This window comes from Xenopus laevis, chromosome 8S (assembly GCF_017654675.1).
Source record: "Xenopus laevis strain J_2021 chromosome 8S, Xenopus_laevis_v10.1, whole genome shotgun sequence".
NCBI classification, from domain to species: domain Eukaryota; kingdom Metazoa; phylum Chordata; class Amphibia; order Anura; family Pipidae; genus Xenopus; species Xenopus laevis.
Window position 1 is genome coordinate 27,677,156 of NC_054386.1, and position 11,022 is coordinate 27,688,177.

The window sequence follows — 11,022 nt, forward strand, 5'->3', positions numbered from 1 at the left end:
GGGGTATATCATAAAAGGAAAAAGGACAAAAAATACAATATATATATATTTAAAGAGTTGAGGGCAGATACAGAACAGAAAAAGCAGAATGGACCGAGCAATGCTAAGGCACCTACTCTATGTTACTACCTACTACAAGTAGTAATGTCCTCAATATCTCCCTCCTGATTGTGCTGGTTCTATTTATCAGAGCCCAGGAGAAAAATCTCAAAGGTCACTTTCCCGGTCTTCCATTAAAACAGCAGGTTCCAGAAGAGGACAAAGTATCCAGATGTTCCATATAAAATGCCAAGAGAAATCTGTAGGGAGAGTGGGGGGGGGGGGTTATGCATGAACAGAGGCAAACAAACCTACCATCACCATGTGCAACCCCAAGTGTAGGCTGGAGGGGCGGTAAAGGCACTGCCATTGGGCTCTAGAGCAATAAGAACCCTTCATCTGAAGGATAAATGGCATCTCCCCATCTATCAGTCTGATGGAAAAGTTGGGCAGTGCCAGGAGTGGTTGAATGCATAATGCCAATATTTGGAGGAGGAGGAATAACAGTCTGGGGCTGTTGGTTTGAGTTCCACTGAAACCTTAAGGCTACATAGTACAATGACATTCCTGACAATGCTGTGATTCCTACTTAGTGGAACAGTTTGGGGGGCTCTTTCATGTTTCAGCACAATATTGCCCCCATTGCACAGAGCCAGTTCCATACAAAATGTGTTTGCTGTGATAAAAAGAACCTCAACCCAGAGCCCTCACCCCAATTGAACCCCTGTGGGATGAACTGGAACCAAAACTGTGAGCCTGATCCCCAACATCACCGCTCAACCTCACTAATGTTTATGGAATTCCAAGCCACGTTGTCTCAACATCTAGTGGGAACCTTTCCAGAAGCACGGGGGGCAGTTATAGCAGCAAACGGAGGGGCAACTGCACATTAACCTCTTTGGGTTGGGAATGAGCACGATTAGATTGGGTTTGTGACGTTTACATGTTAAGGGGGATCGAGAAATCCAGTTTGGAGCATGAAAATCCCTTTTTCTGCATCTTTGGGGGTTTGAGAACTGGGCACAAACGCTTTGATTTCGTGCCTCTAATCAACGAGAGCCGCACAGACACTTGCTCTTGTGTAAAGAATAATAGTGTTGTTAAATGTGCTATGGAACTGATGTAACGCTCTGGAACATGTTATGGCCGCCAGCACATTCCTTTACAGAGATTCCCTTTACAAATTTACAAAATGTTTTTTTTTTTAAATAAAAAAACAGTACAAAATTTGGCCAGAAGGATGATTTAGAGAACTGACAACTTGGAGACGCCAGCAAGAGATTAAACCAGGAGAGAGAATCCCAGAGATTAACAGTTAGTATTTACAATACATTTGTTTTGGCAGGGTATAGACATTTGTGAAGAAGAGGGGTGTAAAAGGAAATTGCCAGCCCATTATAACAGGCCTCTGGGGCAGGTTACAAATCATGTTCCTTTGTGAACTGTAGCATCCATTTCCTTTCCCTACGCTAAGGTTAAAAAGTAGAGAAGAGGCTCAGACAGTACCATGTAACACACAGAAAACTCCCAAATTCACTATGGGTAAAGGAGGAGACAAGGGAACCAATGCTTTTTGGGAGGAATTTAAATGGAATACAACAGCTCCCCCTGCTGGTCAGTATCAGGAATATGAGGGAATGTGGTCAGCCTACTTCTTGATATATAGAAATATTGGGGTAGCAGTGACCCTGCTATAGTTCCAGGGTACAAATAAGCACTCACCCCAAATCTCCCCATAACTGGCCTTCAGGCTGGGCCCCTTAGCTCATAAGGTTACAGATATATATATAGAAATATTGGGGGTAGGGATGCACTTGATCCACTATTTTGGATTCAGCCGAATACCGAACACTTCATTGTTTTGTGACAAAAAGTCACGCAATTTCCCTGCCGCCCCTAATTTGCATATGTAAATTCGGATTCGGTTCAGCCGGGCAGAAGGATTCGGCTGAATCATAATCCTGCTGAAAAAGGCCAAATCCCGAACCGAATCCTGGATTCGGTGCATCCCTACATTGGGGTAACAGTCAGCCTGCTATAGTTCCAGGGGTACCCAGGGCACAAATCAGCACTTACCCCAAATCTCCCCCTAACCGGCCTTCAGGCTGGGCCCCCTTAGCTCATAACAAGGTTACAGATATATAGAAACATTGGGGTAAAGGTTCCCATAGACGCAAAGATTTCTCTTGCCAAAGGACCGATTTTAGCGAAGTCCGACCAATCGTGCGGTTAGTGGGATTCGAACGACTGTACATCTTACGATTTTTTCGGCCGACATCTGTCAGAAAATTGATTTAAAAAAATCTTTATCAGCCCCAGTGCAATCTATCTATGTTTGCAGGGACAAGCAGGCAGCTACCCTTTGTTTTCCTGGCAATATCGCCTGAAATGGTGATCGTACAATCGTTTTGAGATAATCGTGGTCTCACGATGACGATCGGATCTTTTGAAAATCTTTACATCTATGGCCAGCTTAATAGTCACCCTGCTATATTTCCAGGGGTACCCAGGGCACAAATAAGCTCTCACCCCAAATCTCCCCCTAACTGGCCTTCAGGCTGGTTCCCTTTAGCTCATAACAAGGTTACAGATATATAGAAACATTGGGGTAACAGTCACCCTGCTATAGTTCCAGGGGTACCCAGGGTACAAATAAGCACACCCCTAATTCCCCCACCCTAACTGGCCTTCAGGCTGGGCCCCCGTGTGACCATGAAGGTGATACAAGTAGAAAGAGATATTTATGAGAATCAGTTAAACAGAGTCTAAAAGAAAACAAAGAAACACAAATGCAGAAGCCACTGGAAGTAGAAAGATGGAAATTGTGTCCATGTGCAGAGAGTTTATGGGGTTCTCAGGCTCCCAAGCATGGTGATCCTGTGTGAAGTTTGGGCCATAGGGGATACTGTAGAATCCATGAAAGGACAGGGGGTCGGTGCCCCCATATCACCCCAATGCTAGGAAGTCAGTAACTAAGATCAGGCAGTTTCTTGGTTTTTCAGTGCAAAGTTAAGTTGTGCCGTTTACACAGGCAAAGCTCCGCCTACTCATTTCTGCTAGCGATTCAATACCGGAAATTCTAGGGATTAAAAAACAAGTCCAAGTGTAGTGTAAACATTGTATAAGGACCCTCCATATCGTTAGGGAGGCGACAGTTTGTGCGGATACAGAATGCCAGTCTGTAAAAAGAAGATCAGTGAGGTCCAATTGGGTCTCAAACCAGATGGGAGTGTGACGGTGCAAGAAAGGCTCTGGCCGACGGGCTGTACCGCTGAATGCAACCGGCAATGGGACCAATGTTGTACAAAGGAGAGGGGCATCAGTGGGGCCAAGTCGTGCATCATGGGAATGCAGTGAGCCAATCACTAAAGCAGCTGCTCAACAACCAATCAAATGTCACTAGGTACAGTCATTTCCGCCAGTCCCACCGCAGTTCATATGAATGTCGAGTCCATTGGGTTTGACTCCGGGATGTTACGAGCTCTGGCCTCAAACAGCTGCTTGATCAGGGCTGACTTCTCGTGCTCCAGTTGGGTGATCCGGTCGCTCTTCTCCGACACCTCCTGTGAACACAGGGACAGACCAGCCATTTAGACACACATATATTATGGTTCTGCAGGAGGTTGTATAGGAAATAGATCCCAGTACCTTTGTGAGAAGCCGGTTCTGCTCCTTCAGCATGGTCACCGCTTGCACTTGCTGACCCGATGCACCCGGAACCACTGCCTGTCCTGTATTTGTAGGTGGGGAGGGAGCACTGCTCTGCTGGACACACAGAAAAAGTACAAATTATAAAGATACTTTGGATCAGAACAGAAGGATTCAAGAAAAGAGGTTTGCAATCCAGACCTGCCACTAGAGGGCTCTGCTCCTCATGCCTCCTAGACACTGTTAGACTACAACTACCAGCATGCCTCATGAGTTGAGCTGTTGGAGGAATGCTGGGAGCTGTACAACTAAGGTATCTGGAGTGGCCTATCCCTGCCCTAAGGAAACTCAAGATAAAGATACAGCTCAGAACTGTGCTTTGGGGGGTCCATATAAGTGATGCCCACTGTAGTTGCAAGGACTGTGGGAGAGTTGGCATCATGGGCAGGTGGAGACAGCAGCACTTTATCTTTGTGTTGCTCAACCTGAACATAAGGACATAAGAATAATAATAATATACACGCCCTACTCAGTGCACTTTGGCTGTGCAACTGACGACTATTTCAAACCAGCCAACGAGAGAAGGAATTGGCACAGGCCTCTCCCTGGGTGCTGATAAGGTGCTTTATTGGTTGCAAAGGTTTTTCACAAGGATCCAGCCACCAAAGGAAAACCTGCAGGACACGTGTTTGAATAAAGGAGGAGGGGGGGTTACTTTAGAGATGTTCTATACAATCACCTGCACAGCAGCGGAACAACTAACACTCCCTAAACATATAGAAGCAATGACATGGGGCCTCTATTTATCTACTTCTATCATCTGCTCTGTACAATGCGATTGTTTGGACATCAATACAATAGGCAAAACAGCAATAGACATTTGCCCGGGTACATGTCACTATTCTTATTGTATAGAGGGTGTGTAGGAACTTACCTTCCCAGAGGCAACCAGCTCCCCCAGGCAACGATTCACCTCCTGTAATTTAGGGAGTCGCTGGTTTAGGGAACTGGACTTTACCTCACAGTTATAATCCTGGAATATAATGCAATGGTCTGTTAGAATAATATACAGTATATCCCCCCTGTAACTACCCCCCGACACTCTCTTAGGGAAAGGAACAGGACTAGATAGGACAGACATAAGGCAGTACTGGGGGGGGGGGGGTAGACAATAGCCCTGAGTCTATATACCCCAGTGACACTCACAGTTTTGCCAAGGTTCCTCTGTTGCTCCTGGACTATGTGGATCTGCTGATGGTACCAGTCTCGCGCTCTTTCCACCATCTCCAGCCCCTGCAGTAGGAAGTCCTTCTCTTGCTCAAGTTCTTTCATCTTCTTCAGCTGCGAAAACAGAGGAATCTCAGGTGGAATCTGGCAGTGACTCTCCTTTTCTCTTCAATACAAGTTTCCCCAATGTTGTCAGTGGTGCTGTGGGAGGCTCAGTCTTGCCCAAACTCAGTTACCAAGTTCCTTGCGGTCAGTTACATTACTGACACATAAGAGTAAAGTGCTTCCTAAATGTATCAACTTTTGGGAATGTAGAGGTTACGGAAAGTTGCCACACAGGGGATTACTATTTGGTAACATCAGTAAAAACAGAATAAGACATATCAGATCAATATGAACCATTGGGAAAAAAAGGCATCTTTCAGGGTCCCGTTATTTTTTGGGAATTCAAATTTATTTCATTTCAAGCACCGAAGTCTACTCTGCTGGGCAGGTCCTGGCGCTGTTCCATTGCAGCCTTATTGATAAAACGCATCACTGGCTTATATTGGTGGCAAGTGGTACTGCAACTGGTAAATAAGGGTTTTTTCAGATACAGCATGGGGACAATCAAGCCGCCAAGTCTCTTGTAATGCAGTTTTGGCATAGACACCACCCTTTGGGACCACCCACAGGCCAGACATGAGGCTTGTCATGCATGATAATGAAGCATTTGCATACAAAGGGCCCTGTTCATATGCTAATAGGGATCTTCCATATGCACAGAGTTTGGACACCCTGTGGGGCCCCTCTGTCTGGTAGAGCAGACAATGCAATTACAGAACAGAGAGAGAAACAGTCGCACTCACCAAGCTGTAATCTACCCCATTGGTAATGGTGTGTCTCCTGGGCTCCCCTCGGCCGCGCTGGTGTTTGCACTGGTCCGTCAGTCCGTCTCTGGTGGCCTCGCTGCGGGACCGGCACATTCCCTTCACCTCCCCACCTGATACAGAAGGGAACATGGAAGAGAAGAGATAAATGGACTCATGTGAGCACATGTGATGGATTGACAGGAATTCAGGATATGCCTGATCCCCCAAGGGAGTGGGACATTTGTTTAGCCTGGGAAATTTAGTCTAGGTGCAGTGGGATCCAGCCAATTAAAACAAAACGCTCACTCCCAGACCCGCCTCTGTAAGAGAACTGATAGAAATGTTCTCTTTATTACATAAAAAGTACCCCCCCTGGTACATAAATCCAATCTCCCACTGGACTCACCCAGGTACAGATCTGATTCTCTGTTCTTTCTGCTCCTGGGCTGCTCTCTTTCCCATGGTCAGACAGGAACCTCCCTTTGGGTAAGTGAATCCAATCCCCCCCCCCCAATACTTACCCAGGTACAGGGCTGATTCTCTGTACTCCCTGCTCCTGGGCTGCTCACTTTCCCATGGTCAGGCAGAAGCCTCCCCCTGGGTAAGTGAATCCAAACTCCCCCATTACTTACCCAGATACAGAGCTCTGATTCTCTGTACTTTTTGCTCCTAGGCTGCTCTCTTTCCCATGGCCACACAGGAGCTTCCCCCTGAGTAAGTAAATCCAATCTCCCCCACTACCTACCCAGAGCTCTGATTCTCTGTACTTCCTGCTCCTGCTCTCTTTCTCATGGTCAAGACGGAAGCCACTGGAATGAGATCAACCCCCTGTATTTCAACAACTGTACATTACTATCGGTTTAAAAGCAATTCTGTACCTGCCCATAACCCATTGTCTCTGTCTGGAACCCTCCCCTCCTTAGTGTCTCCCCAGGGTGGACCTTTTCGCAACCTGTTCACCACTTCCCAAAGTAAATATTTGCCCTTCCCTTGCACAATCCCCTGTTATTATTGAAGGGACGGAGAAACAACAGTCTATATCTCTGTCGTCAGGTCTCACAGAGCTAATGGAAAGAATGAAGCTTGCCTCTTGTCAATAAGATGTACTACTATTCCCAGCATCCCCTGAAGCTCATTGGCGTGGGAGGCAGGTTCCAGTTTAGCCATTGCTTTCTATGCAGATGAGTGCAGAGTGGAGGATAGGGGCATACAGTATTTCTCCTCCTTGCTAATGAGATAAGATCCACTTACACTTGGAATAGTGGAGAGAGGAATGCCAGGCATTCACAAGAGGCAGTACCCCCCTCCCTACTGTTGGATAATCCTGAGTTCACGGCTTTAGGGAAAGGGAAAGATCAGGCTCAGCTGAAACACAGGCCAGATGGCACAGTAACACTTGGCAGTGAAACATCTGACTCCAATCAGGCCCTGAGAAGGGATGCCAGCTGTAGGGATTATACCCATGCCAACCTCATGACTATTATGGACCAGATGATACCGGCTCCTTTATTCCAAACACAATCTGCTGCTTCCAAGCTGGGCTTGGATCTAAATTGTGCCCTTTTGAGCCCCACACCCCTGCAGGTACTGAAATCTTAGGGCAGTTCTAGTTGCCACTCAGTGACCAATGCAGCCAATGACTTCTCATGGCTAGTTGGTATAACACTGGGGCAAGGGCAGCGTGGCACAACTGTATAGATCTGCAATGAACAGGGTGGCTACTGCTGTGCCAGGGGGAGGCTACATCATGGCACCTATCAGAGAGTTGGGGGGACAACAAGAACCCCAACACAAGAGGAATGTGAGGGATGGTATGAGCAGAGACTTGTGGGATATATTATATGGGCTCAGTGCTGACACTGGGGCACCTCGTTTCTATAGGGTCAATGGAAGAAGACTGGGCATCGAGGAGAAGTGATGTGCTTGCCCCCAGCCCCGTCACCCCCCCCCCCCAACACCTCCTCCCCAGGACCAACACTGGCCTCAGCCCCAGATACCTACCCTGCTGCACATTTGGGTAACGCACCCCCAGAGGAGGAGGTTTGCAGGCACAGCTCTTGCCGGCAGGTTGGCCCCCCGGTTCCCTGTAGTTCTCGGCGTTGGCTCCAGGTGGAGGCCGGAGCATTGACGCGCGAAGCCCCAGCACGAAGCGATCGAAGGTGAGGTATCCATCCGGGGGCGCGACCCTGCGCAGACACTGCAGTACCCCTGGGGGCAGATCCCGGGTCTCCGCACCCTGCCAGCGGCTCTCTATCTCCGCGATGTGCACCGAGCCTCTCCGCCGGTCATCCAGGATATCGAAGAGTGTTCGCAAACTGTGCAGAAAGGCCCGGGGCAGCCCCAGGGTACCTGCCTCCCCACTCCGCTCCATCCCCGGGCCGGACTGAATCTCACTCCTCCGGACACCAGCACCCAGCGCCTCCCATTGGCTGTAACTCTGCCCCTCCCGCCTCTCATTGGCTGCCGCTACACCCCATCCTGCGCTGATTGGTCAGACCGCAGGAGCCTTCCAGTTTGATTTTTGTTTCTGCAGGAGGAAGTGAATGAAATGGGATCCATATGGTTCTCCCTCCCAGTCCCCTGCCAGCACTAACTGCCAGCCTGCAGTCAAAGGGCCTCTTTCAGGGTACAGGGGAGCTGGGAAAGGACTGTGCGTGTCTGTGTGTGTGTAAAGTGGGCCCTGCCCAAAAGAATTTACAATCTAAAAGGAGAAGGGATTGAGAACCAAATCAGCGCTCAGTGTGTGTGTGTGTCTGAGTGTGTCCCTTTAATTACATAGTTACCTGATTATTGTCACCCACCACTTACAATGCTGAGATTCCCTCTCTCTTTTTCTCCTATTGTGGCTAACAGAGGATGCTGGGAATTGCAGTCCAGCAAGTCACAGATGGGATTTGCACTCTAGGCTTTAGCTCATTCCTGCCCATTATTACTACCAATAGATCAAGCTGGCAGTTATTTCTATCTGCACCAGCCTTGGACCTCAAGTGCCAGTCTAAGTACCAGCAGCCCAGCACCATCCAGGCTTAGCAGATCCGGACACGTCTGCATATTTGCCAGTAACACTATCCGTGTCCTCAGATTCCAACCAGCTGCTACAGGTACAGTCCCCACCCAAATGTAATAATATTAAAATCTCTGCGGGGGCCACATCCATGGGCTTTTATGGAATTTTCTCAATAGGTCTTGGGGGGGGGGGCTGCATCTTGCACTCAACTGAAAAATGATGATTGTACCCAGGTCCGGACTGAGAGTCAAAATAGGTCCTGACATTTCAGGTACACAGAGGCCCAATGAGCCCCCACAGAGGCCCAAACAGCACACTAAATACTGACTTTCTATGGGACCTTATAGCAGCCCCTCTGGCATTTGCCAGAAGCCACAGATTGCCAGTCCGGGCCTGATTCTACCCTCTGCTTGGCTCTTCCCCACCTTGGTGTTGACACCACAATGGATCGCTAACAGGCACACCTCTGAGGATAAACCCATCTACTGTCCATCAAGGCTGTGCCTGGGACCACCCCGGTCATAGTTTGTTGAACCTCCCACTTACAAAACAATTTATTGTAGTTTGTCTACAAATTTGCCACTTGGGGGGTTGAAATGGTGTCCGCCCCTTTCATTAGCTGCTTGTGTGGCCCTAGAAATTTGTGTGGGGGTGCAGAGGTTCTAAAGAAGCTTGAGGAAAATCTAAACAATGTCACATGCTTAAATTCAGGTTATTTCACTTACACATTCTAGATTACTCTAATATAGCAATGGTGCTTGTGGATTATAGGCAGCCCCTCCCCCCCCCCACAGTTTCAACTCTGCTGATTGGACCCCCTGATTATCTGTTAACCCCATCTAGTTCCATCTTACTGGAAACATACATAATGACAGACCCACAGAGTCCCAGTGTTTGCCAATTGCACCCAATAGACAGAGAGCAGCAGCTTAAAATTGATTATGTTGGGTCTGTATCTAACGAGGGCACTGCCACCCAACGATTAGCCTGATTTATTCATAGGAGCAAGGGTCTGGCATTGTTCTTAAGATCCACATCTCCATCTAATGAAGAGGAAGGTGGTTGCTGGGTATCTGACCCAGTTGGCTCTGTTTCAGAGAAAGGGTGGGTAATCTCCTGGGAGAGCTCAGGGTAACCCCCCCCCCCCGCCTGCCTCTCTGATAAACCGATTTCTTCCTCATCTGGAACAGGCGCTGGTGTTGTTAATCCCCTACTCTCATATTCAGTTTAATGCACTTCCCTGGCCGGGCACACTGACAATCCTTGTTAACCAGTGAAGACACCAATTCTGTATGTGGGGGCCCCAGAGAGGAAGAGGAGAATGGGGCAAGTAGGTAAATAGTCATCCACTTCTTCATGAATCAGAAATATGATTCTTTTAGGGCAGAGAGGGCAATTGTGCTCCCTGCAAATGCTGCCCCCTAGCCCTGGCTGAAGAAGTTAAGGGGGGGGGACAGTTTCATGTTCCAGCACAATAATGCCTCCATGTACAAAGCCAAGTCCATACAGAATAGATTTGCTGAGATGGGACTAGTAGAAATTATCGCAACTGGACCCCTGGGGATGAATTGGAACTCCAACTGTGAGCCTGATCCCCAATATCAGTGGCCAACCTCACTAATGCTCTTGTGGCTGAATGGAAGCAACTCCCAGCAGCAACAGCTCCCAGCAACAATGTTCCAACATCTAGTGGGAACCTTTCCAGAAGTGCCGGGGCAGTTAGAGCCGCAAAGGGAGGGGCAATTGCATATTAACCCCCTTGGGTTGGGACTGAGCTGTTGAGGGGCAGGCAGTTACCCATATACTTTAGGTTGCCATGTATATTACACAAAAATTCAGGAATATCTATTTCAAGGGTTGATATTCAGGAATTTGGTAAGTTATTTAGTTAAATAGAGATGTTTGTAACTTGGGTTTGATAAAAGACCGATGGCGGTCTGAAACATTGCCAAGTGTATTGGGGTCTGAACCCATGTCTCAATAAAGACATTTTAAGCAAAGGAATCCATGACTGGTGCTGTCAATATCTGAAAACTAGTGGAATTGGGAAGCCAATTACCTGGTGATATACTTAGGGGCACCTGCTACATTTTGGGATATGGTGGAAGCTAAGGGGTATATTTATCAAAGAGTGAAGTTCCGCCACTAGAGTGAAATTCCGCCACTCTCCATTCATTTCTATGGGATTTTTATAGGCGTATTTATCAAAGGGTGAACTTTCACTTCACCCATGATAAATACGCCTTTCAA

The 11,022-nt window shown here is 47.8% G+C and overlaps 1 protein-coding gene across 3 annotated transcripts; it reads right to left on the bottom strand.

The window, feature by feature from the left end:
• Positions 1 to 2,767: 2,767 nt before the first annotated feature.
• Positions 2,768 to 8,240, bottom strand: LOC108699886 (suppressor APC domain-containing protein 2). 3 transcript variants are annotated; one of them, XM_018232537.2, is made up of 6 exons: positions 7,767 to 8,232; positions 5,763 to 5,896; positions 4,894 to 5,028; positions 4,622 to 4,720; positions 3,688 to 3,801; positions 2,768 to 3,602 (listed from the first exon to the last, which is right to left on the bottom strand). In XM_018232537.2, the coding sequence occupies exons 1-6, from the start codon at positions 8,134 to 8,136 to the stop codon at positions 3,474 to 3,476; spliced, it is 981 nt and encodes a 326-aa protein (XP_018088026.1). In that variant the 5' UTR covers positions 8,137 to 8,232; the 3' UTR covers positions 2,768 to 3,473. The 3 variants fall into 3 exon arrangements, with proteins under 3 accessions (XP_018088026.1, XP_018088025.1, XP_018088027.1); XM_018232536.2 differs by having other exon boundaries at positions 3,688 to 3,804; positions 7,767 to 8,227; XM_018232538.2 differs by lacking the exon at positions 4,622 to 4,720 and having other exon boundaries at positions 3,688 to 3,804; positions 7,767 to 8,240.
• Between the last annotated feature and the right edge of the window lie 2,782 nt (positions 8,241 to 11,022).

Coding starts and splice junctions, on each gene's coding strand:
- LOC108699886 (XM_018232536.2), bottom strand. CDS start 8,136: ATGGAGCGGAGTGGGGAGGCAGGTACCCTGGGGCTGCCCCGGGCCTTT. Junction 5,029..5,762: donor ATGGGGTAGATTACAGCTTG/GTGAGTGCGACT, acceptor CTGTTTTCGCAG/CTGAAGAAGATGAAAGAACT. Junction 3,603..3,687: donor AGAACCGGCTTCTCACAAAG/GTACTGGGATCT, acceptor CTGTGTTCACAG/GAGGTGTCGGAGAAGAGCGA.